Here is a 19995-nt window from a genome sequence, read left to right as displayed (position 1 = left end):
AGCTAGAGATCTTGCTCAGATACTCTGAGCTCACACACTGTAAGAACCCCCTCCCAGTGCTGAAATGAGGAGACAGCTGGACACATGTATGGAGCTGTTGATAATTAGCACATAGAGGCTGTTGAGAGCAAAGAAGCTGAGCCCACCCAGGGTCTGTAAAGAACCTGGGTGTAGGGAGAACTTTTTTAAAGCAACATTTTGAAGCTCTGGATTCCTGTCTCCTGCGTTTGAGGGACCTCACTGGTGTGGTAGGTTTTCCTTCTCCTACAGGAGCAGCGTCTGGGGTACAAAACGAGTGAGGACAAGTACATCAGCTCCCTAGAGTCTGGAGAGCTGCAGCAGGAAGGCCTGCCGCAGGGCCTTATAGGAAGAGAAATAGAGAGAATAGAAAGAAACAAATGGAAAGGGGGGGTGGGGGAAAGAGTACCAGAGAAGTGATTTTTCCAAAGAAAAATAGTCTTGGACACATTCCTCAAATATACTCCCCTCACAATACTGAAAAAAAAAATATATATATAGCTCTTATATGGCTTTTCATCAGTAGATCTCAAAGGGTTTTACAAAGGAAGTTTGCATCATTATTGCTAATTTACAGAGGGGTAAATTGAGGGACAGAAGGTGAGTGGCTTGCCCACAGCAGGCCAATAGAAGCTCTGGGAATAGAACCCAGGTCTCGCTAACTCCCAGTCCAGTGCTCGCCCTGCTAGGCCTCCACAGGTATGGCACTGCCTGCCAAACACAGCATTTCGGCCTTCACCTGGCAGTGCCAATTCAGAAAGCTCTGATGAAGGCTCCAGGCTGAACACCAGCTTTTACTGACAGGAGACCGTGTGTGAAAACTGAGAAACTGACTGGACCCTTTTTTGTTTTACAGTGTGCTTTCTGGCTGGTGACACATGGGCAACCTTATCCCCAAATCCCGCTGTGATGAGAAACCTTTTTGTCCCTTTAGCGTTTTTAGTGAAAAGAGCACCATACATCAAGGACTCCCGCTTTTGCCAGCTCCAGGGAACCCATGAGTGGCAAATCACATCCCATTTGCATTTTTAATGTGTCAGTTATAGGCAAGTACTTAAACATGGCACTCTTCCATCATCTCTCAGGAGTCACTAAGCCTTAACTAATGATGATGATAAAACAGACTTCAGGAAGGTACCATACCCTTTAAAATCTGAATGGTTCCTAAGCCGAGAGCGCGCGCTGGGGAGAGTGGGGAGGGAATTGAGTATTAGGAGACTACAATGCAGAAAATACATCATAAATCATTCTGCATCTTAAACGCCAAGTTCATTTTTGGTCACCATATCTCAGAAAGACAGAGCAGGGTAGGAAAGGAGTGGAAAAGGGCAACAGAACCAATCTGGGATATTGTACAGAACAGGGGAGTCCAGATAAGGAGAGACTAACAGGCCATGGAACTAGTTGGTTTAGAAAAAAGCAAGAGGAACTATAAGAGGCATTGTCATCATCAGTTCCCTGCAATTACCACTCCTGGTCTCTAGTTTTTTCCCTCTGTCCCAGTGCGACTACAGTACCTTTAGGGAACAGGTACCATTCTGTCCAAAGCAGGTACTCCACCTTCCCCCAGTAGTCAGAGATTTGCTTTCCTTCGCTGTGGAACAGCCCCCAATCATTAGCCTGAGAAACAACCCCTAAACCAAGACTTCAACAAAGTAGCATTCTCGTCCCAAACTAGCACTAGTTCATCATGCTGTGTTACGCATACACATGAAGAACCCTTCCTAATTTATCTGTAGTAACAGGATTTCTCCTGGATCGTATTCAGCCCTATAAAGGGAGATAAAAGTGAACGCTATAAAGAAGGCCAATCAACTATTCCTCAAATATAACAACAAACACCTGGAATTTTAAAATAAAATATACATTAAAATGGATGTAAAGACCTACTACTTACCTATCACCGGTGAGCCCTTCCTCTCCTGCAGGAGTCATGCTGTCTGCTACCACCAGATCCTAAGGTACAACAGTCATCCAGAGAGCTAACCCTCACCACATAGTGTAGTCTCACAGGGACTGAATCCCAGTGCACCCACTCCAATTCTCACAATTATATTGTGTCTCATTATATTTGATTTTTTTTCTTAAAGGCCCAGCCTAAGCTCATGTGATTAGGTGAGAATCTCTGTTTTCATTTAAAAAGTGTGTAACCTTGATGGCTGCAGAGAAAAGCTTAACAATGTGACTTGATCTTAAAGCTAAAAAAAAAAAAACCCCAGAAGACTAATAAACTAGATCCAAAATGTATTCTATTTTTTTTTTAAATCTCATGATCTTTTGAGGCCCAATTCCTGGTTTTTGAACACTTGGGATTGGCAATACTGGTTGCTGGAGATCCCAGACTTTCAAAATGAGCTAGCGGAGCATATTTGGCTGACTACAATGTCCAAACAAGGAATCTTTAGCTCACAAGCTAGAGAATCACCACTCCCTGTAGCTATATTAGGATAGCAAACTAGTACATCAGTTCTGGAGCTACCAGAAGCCAAGTTAGATGGAGAAAAGGACATTTCTGGAGCCATCAAAACATTCCATGCCTAACTTCTACCTGCCAGCTCTCTTCCCAATGGAGAGAAAACCACACCTAAGGGAGGGGCTGAAGAACTACACCCAGTCTATAGCACCTGGAGAGAGGCAAATGGCTGCACCCAAACACACAGAAAAAAAAAAGGGGGAGGGCTTTAAAGGAACCTGCAGGGAGGACTAGACCCTAACTGCACTGTGAATGACGGCACTATACAAAAGAGGATTTTGGCAGCTGCGAGATGGAAAAGATGCTGCTCCTTTATTGTGCCTCAATGAAGCCACCTCCCTGTTTCCCCTGATATCCCCTCCCCTTCCAAAATGAAAAGTCAGGACCTGTTACAGCAACATGTCTCTGTTTTTTCCTTCTCTTATTTCCCAAGTATTTCACTCCCTCCCTTCTCTTTCACTCACACCAGTCATTTTCATCTTTCCTTCCCATTAGTTACAGTGGAAAGGAGCCTAAAGGGCCTGTGTCTTATGAGTGGACAAGCAGGCCAAAGAGGAGCCTACACTCCTGACTAATGCTCTCCCTTAATTTACAAAGGGAACAATGATCTCTTTCCCCTCCATTGATATAAAGGGGAGGGGTGACACCTCTGGGGGCAGTCAGCAGGATGAGCTTTCTAACTATACGGCTTGGTAACTACTGCAATAGGTTAACAAAGTTTGTGGAATCCCCATCATTGGAGGTTTTTAAGAATAGGTTAGATAAATACCTGTCAGGGATGGTCTAGGGCAGTGGTTCTGAACCAGGGGTCCAGGGCCCCCTGGGGGGGCTGTGAACAGGTTTCAAGCGGGGCCAGCATCAGACTCACTGGGGCCCAGGGCAGAAAGCCAAAGTCCCAACACTGTATGGGGCTGAAGCCTGAGCGGCTTAGCTTCATGGGGCCCCAGGCAACTGCCCTGCTTGCTACCCCATAACACTTGCCCTGGCTTTAATATGCAGAAAATTAGTTGTTGTGACACAGGTGGGCCATGGAGGTTTTATAGCATGTTGGTGGGGGCTCAGAAAGAAAAAGGTTGCAAACCCCTGGTCTAGGGGTCCTGTCTCAGCATTGGGGAATGGACTAGATGTAGGGTGACCAGAGAGCAAGTATGAAAAATCAGGACAGGGGTGGGAGGTAATAGGTGCCTATAGAAGACAAAGCTCCAAATATCGGGACTGTCCCTATAAAATCGGGACATCTGGTCACCCTAACTAGACGACGTCTCAAGGTCCTTCCCAGCCCTACATTTCTATGATTCAGTAAGAGCCACAGTCAACATCTAAAAACTCCTGTTTTTTTGTAACACCAGCAGGGCAAGCTGAGGGAAGTATAAGCTTCCAAAGCAGGGAAATTGTTCTGATTACCCAAGGCAAAAGAGGACAAAGGAAGGTAGCCAGTCGGACTGGGAGAGGGAAAACAAAAAAAAAAGCAGTGATTGTGCTGGGAAAGCTGAGACTAGAAAGTACAAGGAAGGAGCTAAATTAAAGGGGGAAAAAACTGAGTCAACAAGAAAAAGTATTTGTTTTCAAACACGGCCCAAAGCAACCGTCTTGGAGGAACCAGAGAAGAGTAAACAACGGGGCCTGAAATGCAAGGAAGACAGATGGTGCCAATAAATCCAGGTAGCGAACCACTGTGCTCAACCTGATGGAAATGAGACCTTCTGCTTCAAGGACTTTCCACCTCAGCTTGTGAGTACTATGGCTACAAGGAACCTGAGAACCGAATCTGGGAATGCTTGAAACAAAGCTGCCGTGCTTGTTATCAACCCTTTGTGAGTTCCACTTTCTCCCAGATTAGAGAGAACCAAGGGTGGCTTAAATTAGGAATGGAGGTGTCAAAGGTTCTCTTCAACTTACAAGGCCAATGACCACCCACGTGTCCTCTATAATTGAAATAAAACAATGTAAATTTTACAGCAGAACATTGAGAAAGTTTAATATTCAAAATGTGTCTAGCCAGAGTAGCATCTGCAGTTAAGAGGCATCTCAGTGGATACTGTAATTTATTTATCAGGATGAGGGTTCTACTGGGAAATGGTTCTATTTACATTTGATAAAGATGCAGAGCTGGGTGAAATCTACTTACTGATGGCACTTTATGCCATATTCTCACCAGCTTTCCCAAGGGTTTCAGAGATGTTAAGGAGAGGACCGAACCTTGTGAATTGAGAGTGTTTGAGGTGGAGAAACAGTTGCCCAAAGCAACTCTCTGGGTTTTCAGTGAAAGAAAAGAGCTGAAATATTTCAGGGTGTTTCTTTTCAATCTCTTGGAGGTAAAACAAGATTATATTAAAGTCAATAGTATAAAATGTGACACAAGTCCATTAGGATGATTACTGATGTACTCTAGCCTGCAGACAGGTCAGCTGTCAGAGCCAAGTGCTGTCTATACCATGTTCTAGCCCTGACTGAAAGAGGCTAGAAGGCTGATATGCTGGGACTGAAGCCTGTCTTTCCAGCTTCTCAAATAGCTTGCTTAGCTAGCAGTTACACAGTAGGTACTAATGATGGTTTCTTCAGTACTGCTTGGAGAATGGCAGGTTTGAGGATGGGTGATAATCTCTTGGAGGAGGGGAGTCTTATCAGGCCCTTACTGAACCCAGAGGCGGATTTACTATGAAACAATGCAGTTACAGGGGCGCCCCCAAAATGGAGGACAAGTCTCATCTGACAACCTGTCCCCAAGTCCCAGCCAGCAATGCAGCAGGGCTTAGGCAGGCAGACGGCCTGCATTCCATGGCCGGTGGCCCCACAGCGCTCTCAGAAGTGGCTGGCTGCTGGCACATCTGTGTGAGCCCTTGGGGGTGGGGGAGAGGAAGAGGCGGATCCATGTGCTGCCTCCGCCCAAGGCAGTGCATGGAGACCTGCTGCCCCCATTCCCCCAAGGGGTGCGCAGAGACATGCCAGCAGCAGCACTGCAGCGCTAAGGCTGACCCTGACCATGCCACCCTTAGGGGGGGGGGATGTCTCCACATGTTGCCCCTGACCCAAGCACTGACTCTGCAGCTGCCATTGGCCAGGAACTGCAAACTTCCTCCCAGAGCCTGCACCCCCTAACCCAGGGGTCCCCAATGTGGTGCCTGCAGGCACCATGACACCCCCGGGGCATCTAAATGCACCTGCGTCCTGGCTGGCAATCGAGCGTCTGCCGGAATGCTGATGAATTTCAGCGGCAACACCTCTCGCTGACATCGCTTGTCAGCGGCAAACGACGTCACCGAGAGGCATCGCTGCCAAAATGCTGCCAAATTCAGCAGCATTTTGGCGGATGCTCGATCGCTGCCACGGTTCTTTGCAAGATGAAAAGGTTGGGGACCACTGCCCTATCCCAAGCAAAGTACCTCACTTTATTTTCATTTGCTTCCTATTACTTTTAGAAGAAAGAAGGGGAAAAAATGAAAAATGGGGGCAGGAGGGGGGAGATTAGTGTTCTTTTTCTTGGCTGGGTCCCAAGGGTGCGCAGGGTGGAAAACGAAACTGCGCAAACTCTAAATCTGCCACTGACTGAACCAGTGGAATCAGTCTCTTCCCCCCAAGGTACTGCTTTGTCAAGCACTTGTTTTTTCACAGTGTTGTGCTGCTGGACTCCTACGCAGACTAGGTGCAACAGCACCACCCCGTGGGCAGGGAAATAACTAATCAGGGAAAATAATCCAGCTCTGGGGTTCCCCAACTGTAGGTAGGCCACAGGCACAACTGCATTCTCCAATCAAATCTCTAACTCCAACTGACTCATGTAATTTAAGTAAAAGCTCTATAAATAACTTGAGCTGTATATGCTGGAGTATAGAAAATGCAATGTCATGTTTAAGTCTCACAAGTACAATAGTGTGTTTCACTTCAAGATAAACCTAGAGCAACATACATGGTCCACCATTTACAACAGTATAAAATGACCAGCAATATTTAAATCTGACATGGATATATTTATTTTTCAAAAAATAAAAGGATGCACTCATGGAGAAGATATTTACTGGATCAGATGAGTTCCCATAGCCTTAGTGTTATTTTTATTTACAATATTTGATTTTCTAATTAGTAGAGAATAAAGGTATCTTTACTTATATAGCACATTCATATCACACTAAAAAATGAAAAACATTCAAAATTGTTTTAAAAATGAATATGAACATTTCAGTTTTATACATTGTATATTAATATATAGTGTTCTCCCTCTTTGAATATTTTGCTCTCAACTTTAATTTTAAAAAGTTTTAGTAGAACCATCTTGTTTCAAAGACCTTGAATTTCTTTGAGTGAATAGTGGTAGGGATTCTATTACACCTGTTTAAATGCACATTTCCTTTTCATTTTAATGTAGTGCTACTTTATATGTAATAATTTTCCTACAATAGAGGGCCTCTGAAGCAGAAGTAGGGGAGCCTTAATCTAGCTGATGGGATCAAAAACCCTCCCAAGCTGCAAAGATTTGAACACACATCTTCCCCCTACAATCAGTTGGTTTTTAAAAGTGCAACTGTGTATATGTAAAACTTCAATGGCAGTTAATATAAAGATGAGGTAGTTTTAAGTGTTACATCCCAACATTATCAAAGCTACCAGGTGAGGGATTTACACTAGATAACATGTGATAAGCTTCATGGTCCACAGAGAATGAGACATTCTCAATGTCCGCTCCCGTTTGATTTTTTGGAAAGGCAATGGAGCCTTCTGAACTGGTTTCATCCCAGACATTGTGCTGTAGCAGAATTGTGGTGGCATTTTAGAGACAGCCCACTATGTCAATGTTGGGAGCCACAAACCACGCTATATTGTTGAGGACTGCAAAACAAAAGCTTCCTGGAGGGCTTCAAACCTTGAACATTGTTGATAACACTGGTGCTTGGCTTGATAGAATTCCATACATCAAATCATGCACTGTAACCTCACAAGCCTGGTGGCTCTAGGGCAGTGGTCCTCAACCTTTTTGGGGCCAGTAGCACATTCATGTTTTCAGAAGAGAGTGGTGGACGTCAACAATTTTTCAAGGCTTATTTTGTATTTGTACATTAATACAAAAACATAATATACATAATATATGAACCCATAAGATAAAAAGGGTAATTTTACATGTAAAAGGTATTAAATTATTCAGCAGTTACTCTTTCACCTTACCATGTAAATTTGCTTTTTTATCTACCTGTTAAGAAAAATTGAGTTTTTACAAAATAAACAATTTTCATTATTTATTTTTAAAAAGTTAAACATTGTTGAACTGCTGGTCCAAATATATTTATTGTTCTTACTTTAACATAGAATGAAGCCTGCAGCCCTGGAGTTCTGTCCTCGGCAGGCGTGGGGCTGCGGTTTCTCTCTGGCCCCGTGCCTGCCAGGGACTGAGATCTGGCGCCTACAGCCTGCAGCCCCCGAGTTCTCTGTCCCTGGCAGGGGTGGGGCCACAGTTTCTCTCCAGCGTCGAAGCCCGAGAGAAGCAACGGCCCAGCACCTGCTGGGGACAGAACACCAGCACCCGCAGCCTGCAGCCCCGGAGAAGCTGGAGGGAAGCTGCAGCCCTGCGCCTGCCAAGGACAGAACACCGGTGCCCACAACCTGCAGCCCTGGAGTTCTGTCCCCAGCTGGCGCAGGGGCTGCAGCTTCTCTCTGGCTTAAGCCATGGCCCCGCGCCTGCCTGGGACCAAGAACACCGGCGCCCGCAGCCCCGGAGTTCTGTCCACAGCAGACGCGGGGGCCACAGCCCTGCGCCTGCCAGGGACAGAACACCAGCACCCGCAGCCTGCAGCCCTGGAGTTCTGTCCCAGGCAGGCGCGGTCCGGTGCCTGCCACAGACAGAGAACACTGTGCCCGCAGCCCCGGAGTTCCGTCCCCAGCAGGCGCAGGGCTGCGGCTTCTCCCCTTTGCTGGGCACTAGGCAGGTGTACATAAATGCCCTGGTGGGCGCTATGGTGCCCATGGGCACTGCGTTGGGGACAACTGCTCTAGGGCATAATCCATTCTAAACATCAAAGACACATTGGTTTATCGGAACACCTAAAAGCAGCAGCAGCACAGCTCCATATAGACAGCTTTACATCCACTAGACAAGAACTATGCAGACTTGTCTGTACTCTTGCTAGTCCTTTTGTCTTATAAAATGGTTATATGTGAAATTAAACAGCTAGTAGGGTCACCTGCTTCAAAGTTGATCTTCAGCCCTTTCAGATTCACTCAAACCATCCTTCCATACCCATTCCCACCACCACCCCTCCCCAACAACATTAGGCTTAAGATACAACACCCAGCTTGGATCAATGCCCACACAAATATCTGAGATGGTGGGAAACAAGCAATTTGAATAATGGTAAAATGTGAGAAAACAATGCTACTTAAGTTAAAACCTGCACTTGTTTCAGGAACATTTCTCTCTGTTGGGCATGTAGATGTATAACAAAGGGGCACAAGCTCTTCCCAGTTTGTGTGTTTAGATACCATTTTCAGCTCTCCTCAGTATCAGGCTTTAAATATCGAACTCCCAGCACAATTTTAATATGCAATTGATGAGATTCATGGATGCATTCAGGAAGCGGTCTGAGGTGGTAGTTTGTGCAACATGCATGGATATAGCCCCTTTACTGCTATCATCCATTATTTGTGATTAAGGAGCTACACCTGTATGATGGGAGATAGAAAAATAAGCCAGTGTGCATTTATCACTTCAGTTTTCCATCTGTCTGGGATTCAACAGTCCCCATCCTACCAGCTACGGAGTTTAGAGGCTATGGCCAGTTAAATGTGAATAGGCTTTTAGTACTGACAGCCAGTGAACTTCTGTCTTTACTCCTTAGTCCGACTCAAAAATAATCTAGAGACAATCAACCTGGTTTACTTCCACTATTAACTCACGACTCACCAGCCCTGTAAATTTCCTCTTGAAATTATTCAACTTGCAGGAAATTGCTTCTCTATATTGCTTGTTTTACAGATCCATTAGTCACTTACACCAGCCTAAAGGATTTTATAATAGTCAATTTGCATTAAGTATTCCCTGTAAGGCAATGAAGTTTTCATAGGAAGTTACCCTAGATGTATACAAAATAATTCATGAGAGGATGATTCCTCAAGTGGAAAATCTCAATTGCTGCCTTTTAAAGTGGACTTAGTGTCTGAAACATCTCCATAATTTCTGGGCACCTTTCCAACAGTATGTTTTAAACCTATGGTATCAACAGTCCAAAATGCCCATCACTAACTATAGAAAGTCTTCAGTCCCACCGTAAAACAGGTGATCTAGGTGTAGAAGACCCCATCCTCTTACATGTCAAGGGAGTAGCTATTTGAGCCAGTTATATACAACATTCCCCATGCACTAATACTTTTCTGATCAGAACAAGCTCTATGAAGATTTGTTTCTGAAAAGCACAAATAAGACTTTACAAAGTGAAAATTATAGGTTACATCTTGGGCATCCCAAATCTTGGCAAGTGCCCACATCAAGTTTGCTTATGTCTAAAGAAACTAACTGGAGAGTAAATTGAGATTTCAGAAAAACAATATACCAGAAAGGAGGACCAGAAATGCAAGGTGTAAGAAACAGATCTTTTATTTACTTCTTTCACTGTACTTGTATTGAAGTTAAGACCATTCAGTGGCAGTCCCAACCCACTCAGTGGCCTGTGCTGTGGGAGCTGCAGACCAGTCTTCAGTAGCAGGCTGGGCACTCCAATCCTCTGAAATAATAAAGTGACTATCAGGAACTTCTACAGCAATTGTACTCACATCCTGTGCATCTATTAACTAGTTTCACATGCATATCTAATCATGCATTTGAATAGGCAAGAACACTTATGGAAACAAGTGTGGTTTACTGTTCATGTATCCCATTGGGAAACAATTTGTGACCACTAAGAAGTACCGATCTAAAGGTTAAATAAGGGCTTGTCTACACTATGCAGCCTTTAGTGACAAGGCTGTGTCTACACAGCCTCTTGCTAAGAGTCAGTGTGTGTGAATGCTCTTTTGCAGTATTTTGTCAGCACTTTTGCCAACAAAATACTTCCAGCCCCATGAGCAGCATAAGCTGTCAGCAGGAGAGCGCTCTTGCTGACAAAGCTGTGTTCACACTGTTGCTTGCATTGGCAAAACTTTTGTCTTTTGTGGGGGGCTTTTTTAAGCACCCACGAAAGAAAAATTTCAGCGACAACTGTGCAGTGTAGACATACCCTTAGGCTCTAAAGACAGGGTAATCTATACAAATTTACCAGATGAATAGATAAAAAATACTTCCCAATACTCAGCCATGCTAACCAGAGGACATCTGCAGGAAATGTTTGGCAAATACTATGGAACTGCACTCTAAACTAATGAAAATCTGAGGAAATTCACTCAATGCACATGAAAGCTAGTCAGAGCTCTATGTGCATCTCCAAAGTTTCATATAGTTGACTATCACCAAGTCAGCTCTTTAAAAAAATCCCCCACATAAGAACTTCTATATCTGCCATCAGCACACTTCTCAAAAACTCACCAGTTGGGAATGGTTGGATTGGCACAGATGGTACCTGCACCCCCTCAGACCAATCCGCAACCTCAGGCTGAGGAGCAGGAGCAGCAGCAGCAGCGGTGAATTCAGGTGCTGGGGCTGTCCATTCACCCTGGAACTCCTCCTTGGTAACTGCCTTCTCAGCTGCAGCCTGCTCTTCCTTTTCAATCTACCAGACACAAGATTGTGAGAATCTCAGCGGGAGGGAGTACACTCCTATATTAGCTAACTTGCACTGCTTGAAGACCATTTAAAATTGAGGTTAAAGTGAGGTTCTAACTATTTTAGTGATTGTATTACAGATGAAACTTCCCTCAAGTGACCAGCAAGGTTGTTTCCATACCCTCCCCTACATGCACACTCCCAACTCAATCCAGAAGTTTTTACCTCCTCAGGATCTCTGTAGAAGTAGAGGTCAGGCATGACCTCCCATGGGTGTTCACGGGAGATGGTACCACGCATACGCAGGACCTCACGGGCGAGCATCCACCACATCAGACCCACTGAATGGGCCCCCTGAAACACAAACTGGTGTCTAACCTTTGGTTCAAAACCAGTCCTTAAAAAAAAGAAGGATATATGCCATAGCTGAAATCTATAAAAGAAGAGCACAAAATGTACACACCAAGTCCAAACCTCTTAAAAGCACAAGCTCTTGTAACTGAGTAATGCTTATTTTTCCCTCAAACCCTTCCTGAGGGTCCTTGAAAGATCAAGGCAACTCCTTTCGGGCACTGCTCACTTTTCAGATCAATGGTGAAAATACCTCATAGGCACCCCATAAGCATCAAGACTTTAAGAATACAGATATGAGTAGTATGTTTATGGGGTAACTGAACTTACATAGCTAGGAAAAACTGACCAAATAGACAAAATTTACAGCATATTCTGAATATGTTCAAGTTTTGATTTAGGTATGAACAAATTTCAGAGTAAGGGTCTAATCAACATCCTAGGCTCCTGCCCCCATAAGCCTCACCATTGAGGTAGTTCCAGAGACGCGCAGATGTATTCCAGAGCAATTTCATCAGCTGGAAGACTCATCTTGGTGCTTTACTTTTATCTCTCACGTTTAAGAAATGTCGCAAGAATCACTATCAAACTCCACTCATTGGACCACAAAGGCCCTTGTGGCGTTAGCGAAAAATCCTGCCATGGTTACTGTAGCACATGTCCTACACTTGAGAGTTCATTGGCCAGAAACTGACCTCAGCTCCAAGCTCTAACAATGTGCAGTTCAATCCCTCCTTCACACCATCTCTCCCTCCCACACCATGCAAAAGGCTTTAACTGGTTCTTACCAAATTAGATAGCCAATACTTTCTAGCCCTTCTCTGCAGAAAGGGTTTTGAAAGAGTGCATACTAAGGTTTCCATACCATGGATCTAGAGTGAGTGCCAAAGGGAGAAGCACTGAATACTAGAGCAACTACCTTATTATTGCATGGGATAGCAATATCCACATAGCGCAGCGGGGAGTCTGTGTTGCACAGCGCAATGGTTGGGATGTTAACGTAAGATGCCTCAGTCAATGGCTGATGATCAGCCCGGGGATCTGTAACCACCAAAAGGCGCGGCTCACGGAAGGCAGCCTGGATCTGATTTGTGAAGGTACCAGGGGTGAAACGTCCAGCAATTGGTGTAGAGCCAGTGGCAGCAGCAAACTTCAGAACAGCACGCTATCAGGGGAGTAAAAACAAAACCAGGATTATACAGCTGGATCAACAATCTCTCTATCATGGTACTGTGGCAATCAAAGAGGATATGTATTTTTGAATGACCTTCTTTCTATTTCAATTTCTATTGTCTGACTGAACTCCGACAACTCAACTCTGGCATGAAACAGAATGGAATTGTAGTCACATTCACAATTATTTCCAGCTCTGCGAGACTGAAATGGAGTAATGCCTCATCTATCAGTGAAATAAGCAGCCAGCCCAGGACTGTAGAAACATGGGACTACTTCCTAATCCTAACCATATGCGACTCCTCAGAGGTCTTAACTCTACTCTTAAATGTCACTAATAATCTAGCTTTACTATTTACCTAGCTTCTGTATTTACACTGATCCTCTTGTAACAAATACAGGGTGAGGGTGTAAGGAAATGGAAGAAAGCAAAATATTTCTCCCCAAATTTCTATACAGTATTTCAATTTCCCATATCTGGCTACAGCAAAACTTTAATCACAGGTGAAAAAACAGTTAAATTTACCAGCGTCAATGTCTCAGTAATATCCCACCAAATCTAATTTATTGAAAAATTCTTTAAGCCCATCAGATTTCTCAATTAGGCTGGCATGTGGCAGTGATTGCCATCAAACTCCAGTCACAGAGTTTTAGCAAACATCCTGCCATGCTGCTCCACTGTAGCACACTTTTGGCACTTGGGAGGTCATTGGCAAGAAATTAGAGTCAGCTCCAAGTTTTAACAGTTGAAGTATACAACAAAATCCATTCACAACCTGAAGGTCTTCTGCTTACATCTTAGACCTATACAAGACCTACCTATCATGACACTATGAATTTGAACCCACTCTTTTGCCCATCTCTACCAGTGCAGAGGCAAAAGCTAACAGTGGCTAGGCTGGACTTAATTTGAAGGGTAAATTCCCTGCTGCATCATAACTGCTTTTATGGCAGCATCTCTCGATTTGGAGAATGAAAATAGGTCTTAAAGAGTTTATCATTAAAATGGAATGTGAAAGCACTGCAATGCAGGAAACCCAGAGACACCATCTCATTCAGCAACAACCCCTACCAATGTGCAATGTTGACTGATTCCCAAGAGACTTGGGAAAAGTAACAGCTGCAATACCAGGCCTCCAAAAGGGATGTATAATGCAGGAGCAGGTTTTCCCCCAAGATTACAAGAAGTGAAGAAAGAAATGTGCATAATTAGAATGCATGAGAACCCATCTAAAACAACTGATTTAGTCACTAATCTGTCATTACCTTAATTACCATCACCTAGCCCTCACATCCAAGACACTTGCTCTAAAGGAACAGAACAGCACACTACGAACTATTCAACTTGTGTCTGCAGAACATACAGACTCGAAGCTTCTGTGTATATGTGAAATTTGCTGAAAATGGACACACATTCTTCCCAAACCCCAAATGCAACAAGTCTATGTCCAAAATAAGCATTAGATTTCAGGTTGCCTGCTTCCATTTACCTAGCCTCACAGCCCTGCATGCAACATATGCTCAGTGAGCACAACTCTACAAAAGCAGGCCTTGCGCCCCATGAATAAGGTCCATACCTGTCCAGTATTCCTGGAAGAGATGACGCTCACATCAGCTGGGTTTTCAATGGCAACGATGGCACGGGCTGCCAATAGAAGCTTCTCCCAAGTCCTCTTCAGATTGATGATGTAAATACCTAATGTTAACATCAGCATCCTCAATAACCAACAAGTATAAGCTCTCATTGGAGCTGCACTTTTGTGCAACTAGATTGGCATGTGGCAGCGATTACTATCAAACCCCAGTCACAGAGGGAACACCTCTCCTGGTGTTAGCGAATATCCTGTCATGCAATTCACTGTAGCACACTTCCGACACTCAAGAGGTCATTGGTCAGAAACTGGCCTAATCTCTGAGCTTTAACAGTGTGCAGTTAAGACTTGTAACGAGGAAAATAAAACAAAGGATCACCACATATGCACAAAACAATTGTGTTATTCAAACCCAGAGCGGTAGAAACTTTCTGAATTTCAGTTCTGTCATTGATTTAACAATTTGACAAAGAAAGCAATTTTGGATCAACACTATAGCTGGGGGAAAAATTGACAAACTCAAAAGTTTTGATTTTCATAAACCAGTTACAAAATTAAAAATCCTGCACAACACTTTTCCCCCCTATTTTTTACCAGCTTTACTCAAGCCATTCCTGCACGTTTGGCACATCCTTGTATTAAGAGATAATACAGTAAGGAAAAAAGATACTTAGTAAATTCTATTGGTTTGTGATCTGCAAGAGAAAAAAACTACACTTGGGTTTTTATTTGCCCTTTTTGAGGTATAGGCGGAGGCCTGGAATTTTGACATCATACCTACCTAAAACATGAAAGCTGAACAACTTAGAAGGGACATGATACGGAGTTAGACTGTTTTTGTTAGCATCTATTTAACTCCAGCATTAATTAGTATTTTGGCTAAAGGACACCTTTGTTAAACATCCCTAAGACCTTCCAGCATTATCAAGTTAGACTAGACTATTTCTAAGGTAAAACCATAAGCAGGAAATAGAGGTTTGTGAAAGTTTATGTGCACCACAAACCAGAAAAGGTACAAACTCAAGTTTTAAGATAACCTGCAAAAAAGTGTAACTTTCACTCAAATATACCTCAGGGGTGGGCAAACTTTTTGGCCCGAGGGCCACATCCGGGTATGGAAATTGGGGACGCAGGCTCTGGGGTGTGACTGAGGACCTTGGGGTACAAGAGGGGGCTCTGGGCTGGGATTAAGGGGTTCAGAGGATGGGAGGGGGATAAGGGCTGTGGCAGGGCACTGGAGCGCAGAGAGGGCTCAGAGATGCAGGCTCTGGAACGCGCTCACTGCAAGCAGCTCCTGGAAGCATATCCACCCTCCGGCTCCGAGGCACAGCCAGGCAGTTCTGCACACTGCCATGTCTGCAGGTGCCACTCCTGCAGCTCCCATTGTCTGGGAACTGCAGCCAATGGGAGCTGCGGGGGCAGCATCTGCGGACAGGGCAGCACACAGCACCACCTGGCCGTGCCTCCACATACTAGGAGGAGGAAGGGGATCATGCTGGCTGCTTCCTAGGAGCCACATGGAGTGGGGGCAAGCCTCCAACCCCACTCCTTGGATGGAGTGGGGCAAAACCTGAGCCCGCTTTCCGGCAGGAGCTGAGGGATGATTAAATGATCTGACAGGCAAGATGTGGCCTTAGTTTGCTCACCCCTACTCTAGGTACTCAATGTTGCATAAGATACAGAGCCCAGCTCTGCTGAATTCATTTTTCAAGAATAACACTTAGCTGTGAATGGGTGACAGGGGATGGATCACTTGATTACCTGTTCTGTTCATTCGCCCTGAAGCACCTGGCATTGGCCACTGTCAGAACACAGGATACTGGGCTAGATGGACCTTGTCTGACCCAGTACGGTCTGTCTTATGTAACCATGTTAAACATCATTGCCAGTTGCTGCTACTAAATATCCATTTTAAGTCCCAAAGCACTGCCGAAGTACTTACCATCACTTTTCCTTTTGTAGATATACTGTTCCATCTGAAAGTCTAGATTGGTGCCTCCCAAGTGGGTTCCTGCAGCAAGGAATTTGAGGACATCCTCCTCCTTCATCTGCAGGACATCGAGACCTCCGGACATTGTGAAAGTTCCCCTTTTAAAGTAACGACAGGGAACCTGGAACAACAAATCAGTTCACTCTACCACAAACTTACTCAGAAGTAATTGTGTGAAGTAACAAAACATCGGGGAATCCTAGTCACTGGAGGTTTTTAAGAACAGTTTGTACAAACATGTTACGGAGGTCTAGATCAGTGTATCTCACATGCAGTCACCCGGGGCTTTTCTTGCAGCTAACAAGTCTAAGAAGTAGGACTGTTGATTAATCGCACTGTTAAACAATAGAATACCAATTTAAATGTATTAAACATTTTCGATGTTTTTCTACATTTTCATATACTGTATTCTGTGTTGTAACTGAAATCAAAGTGTATATTATTGTTTACAAATATTTACACTAACACTACACTTTTTCAATTCACCTCATACAAGTACTGTAGTGTAATCTATCATGAAAGTACAAGTTACATATGTAGGTTTTTTGTTACATAACTGTGGCACATGCTTTCGGAAGTCTTAAAAGAGCAACACTCCAATGTGTAAACATTGTGGGTAAAACAGTAGAGGACATACAATTCTCAACCAAGGAATTCAGTCACACATTTAATTAAAGCTTTTTTTTTTTTTTTAAAGTGTCATCAATGTGGAAGCATGTCCTCTGGAATGGTAGTCTAAGCATGAAATTCTAAACATTCATATGCCCCATCTGGCAGGTAGAGATCTTGCAATGCCAGCTACAATCGTGCCATGAGAACACCTGTTCTCACTTTCGGGGTGATACTGTAAATAAGAAGCAAGCAACATTACCTCCTCCAAATATAAACAAGCTCATTTGTCTTAGCAATTGGCTGAAGTAGGACTGAGTGGACTCACAGGCTCTCAACATTTACATTGTTTTATTTTTGAATGCAGTTTTTGGTACATAATTTTACAATTGTAAGTTCAATTTTCAGGATAAAGAGATTGCACTACAGTACTTGTATGAGCTGAACCGAAAAAACTTATTTTTAGAGTGCAAATTACATGTAATCAAAAATATAAAGTGAGCACTCTACACTTTGTATTCTGTGTTGTAACTGAAACCAATATATTTATAAAAATATAGAACCATCCAAAAATATTTAAATAAATGTATTCTTATTAACAGTGCAATTATTTGAGATTCATTTTTTTAAACTGATTGACAGCCCTACTAAAAACATACAACAATAAAAGCAAAAGAAAAAAAGACAAGAATATGAAAAGCACTTTATTTGTATTTCTATCCTGTTTGGGCTCAGTAAGGAAATAGTACATTATTTTTATTGTGTTTGCAAAAACCCCCAACATAAAAAAATTACTACAAACTGCACATATGCATGGACATAATTAACTTTAGGAAACACAAGTAAGTATTTTAGGAAAAATTGTCAAGAGCAGCCACGGGTGGTCTAGATGTATTTGGTCCTGGCACAGTACAGGGCTTGACTTCTCGAGGTCCCTTCCAACCCTGCATGTCCATGACAATCCCTAGGGTGGGGGTGCAATCTAAGCAAGGTGCGACTGAAAACCCGTAGTTAAAAGGATGCAAAAAAGCAACCTCCCCATTCTGCCATCGGTGACTCGTGTGGCTTTTGCTTAAGTTCCCTGCAGTACAGCTGAGCTACCCCGAAACGGGCCCCCCCCCCCCGAAACAGCAGCAGCGACGCGCAACCGCACAGCGCCACTTGCCAGCGCGTGGCAGGGCGGGGGGGCCGCGCGCGCGCTTGGCGGGGCTCGCGGAAGGCCCTGGATTGGCCGAAGCGGCGCGTGCGAGCTCGCGGGGGGAGAAGATCCCGGAGACGGGCCCCTAAACTAACCTCCCGCCCCGCCTGGTCCGGTCCCGTCCCGAAACCCGCCCAGAAGCTTCCCCACCCCCCGCGCGGACGGTCCCCCCGGCCGGCTCCCGGCTCCTGCCCCGCCGCAAGGCTCACCCGGTGACAACGCCGTATGGAGACCACGCTCGGCTCAGCGAGAGAAAGAGGGAGGCCGCGCGCAGTGACGTTCACTTATATGTTCCCGTCGGCCAATCAGCGGCAGCGACGTAGGCGGAAGTGAGAGAAAGGGTTGAAGGTCACCTGGTTCCTAAGGGGCGGGAGGAAGGCTCGGGGCCCTAGCAACAGTCACGTGGAAATGGCCCTCTGCCGCAGCGCCGGTGCCGGGCAGCAGCCGGCAGGTGGCAGCAGAGCCGCGAGTGCTGGGGGTCCCCGGGCTGGGGCTCTGGGGGCAGGGGAGAGGCAGGGCCTGGGATGGGGCCCTAGAGCAAACACGTGGCCGTCTCTCCTCCAGTGTAACCCCCCCCCCCGCCCCGCACACACACCCACACCGCTGCCAGCTCCCACCACGTTATCCCCAGGCCCCACCCGCTGGTGTTTGGGTTCCAGCCCCAGCTGCTGGGGTCCTTTGTTCTGCCTCGACCTCAGCTTTCACACCCCATACAAGTAAGGGTCCCAGCCCTCCTGGTTGCAGAGAAGAGCTTGGAAACACGATGCGACTGCACCCAAGGCCGGTGCTACCACTAAGGCGAACTAGGCGGTTGCCTACGGCGCCAAGATTTGGGGGCGCCAAAAAGCGGTGCCCCCAATTATTTTTTTACAGCGGTTCCTCTCTGAGCGTGTGGTCACTGCGCCACTTCTCCTGCCTCCCAGGCTTGCAGCGCCAATCAGCTGTTTGGCGCCACAAGCCTGGGAGGAGAATTAGAGCAGAGCAGTGTGCTCCGGGAGGACGCGGAGCAGAGGTGAGCTGGGGTGGGGAGGTGCTGCATGGCTCCCGGGGGAGAGGGCGGAGCCTCAAGGCAGGGGGGGAGCTGCCGTGGGGTTGGGGGCACCTCAGGGTGGAGGGGGGGGGCGTGGGGAGCTGCCGCAGGGCTGGAGGGGGGTGGTGCAAGGCCCAGTGGCTAATCCACCACTGTTGCTACCTCAAAGGGTTTAATGGGTCCTTTATGTCTCGCTGTTGTCCTTAGAATTCTTAATCTATAATAGTCACTGTCTTACTAGCTGGTGGCAGCTCTCTTACATATGTAAATTGCTGTTTGTAGGATATGGTAGGCCTGCTTTTGTGTCACAGTTTACTCTCCAGGTTCAACTAATGGATTGGCTAGGGAAACCGAGACTCTGGAGTTCAAGTGGCCTCACAGCTCTGTGCAATACCTACTACCTGTGGTGTGTATGCGGGTAGAGATGTATAATTTTGTGTATCCAGAGGTTATTCCATAGTAATTTACAAATCCTTTCATAATCTTCACAGCAGTATTAAGTATAATGTTCTGATATTAAGGGATTTATAAAAGCAGATATAGGCATTGTGCAATACACAAAAGGAAAGGCCCTGATTTGAAGCACTTAAGACCTAAAACCCCCCATATATATAGAAATGAGGACACAATGAGACAATGGGCGAAAATATATTACAGCAATTGGGGAAGAGTTTAAGATGTTACTGCCTTTTTTCCCTACTCCTATTCTGTGTTTTCTGTTCTGTAAACTCTTCAAGACTGGGATCTGTCTTACAATGCTTGTACTGACAAGCAGCCTTTAGGGCAGTATAGAAATAATGGTTTTATCATTCACACAGTGAGCACAGAGTACTGTTGAAACCTGCAACAGCCTTGCTTTTACTGTGCCAGTTAGACGTTTT

The 19995-nt window shown here is 45.1% G+C and overlaps 1 protein-coding gene and 2 non-coding genes across 3 annotated transcripts; all 3 read right to left on the bottom strand.

Moving 5' to 3' along the window:
* Positions 1–10054: 10054 nt before the first annotated feature.
* On the bottom strand, positions 10055–18391 carry LOC123365354 (40S ribosomal protein SA). The gene is made up of 7 exons (XM_045008132.1): positions 18294–18391; positions 16230–16398; positions 14273–14391; positions 12442–12687; positions 11397–11525; positions 10995–11178; positions 10055–10197 (listed from the first exon to the last, which is right to left on the bottom strand). The coding sequence occupies exons 2-7, from the start codon at positions 16360–16362 to the stop codon at positions 10103–10105; spliced, it is 906 nt and encodes a 301-aa protein (XP_044864067.1). The 5' UTR covers positions 16363–16398; positions 18294–18391; the 3' UTR covers positions 10055–10102.
* On the bottom strand, positions 12087–12246 carry LOC123365467. The gene has a single exon (XR_006577601.1). It is a non-coding gene; the product is annotated as a small nucleolar RNA SNORA62/SNORA6 family (small nucleolar RNA).
* Positions 14470–14629, bottom strand: LOC123365469. Its single transcript, XR_006577603.1, has one exon. It is a non-coding gene; the product is annotated as a small nucleolar RNA SNORA62/SNORA6 family (small nucleolar RNA).
* Positions 18392–19995: the final 1604 nt, after the last annotated feature.

This window comes from Mauremys mutica, chromosome 2, assembly GCF_020497125.1.
Source record: "Mauremys mutica isolate MM-2020 ecotype Southern chromosome 2, ASM2049712v1, whole genome shotgun sequence".
NCBI lineage: Eukaryota > Metazoa > Chordata > Testudines > Geoemydidae > Mauremys > Mauremys mutica.
This window is presented reverse-complemented; position numbering and strand designations above follow the sequence as displayed.

What these genes read in the sequence shown, in the direction of transcription:
- LOC123365354 (XM_045008132.1), bottom strand. Translation starts at nt 16,362, where the DNA reads ATGTCCGGAGGTCTCGATGTCCTGCAGATGAAGGAGGAGGATGTCCTC. An exon ending in CTACAAAAGGAAAAGTGATG is followed by an intron (nt 14,392 to 16,229) that starts GTAAGTACTTCG and finishes TGTTAACATTAG; the next exon opens with GTATTTACATCATCAATCTG. An exon ending in CTATCCCATGCAATAATAAG is followed by an intron (nt 11,526 to 12,441) that starts GTAGTTGCTCTA and finishes TTTGTGTTTCAG; the next exon opens with GGGGCCCATTCAGTGGGTCT.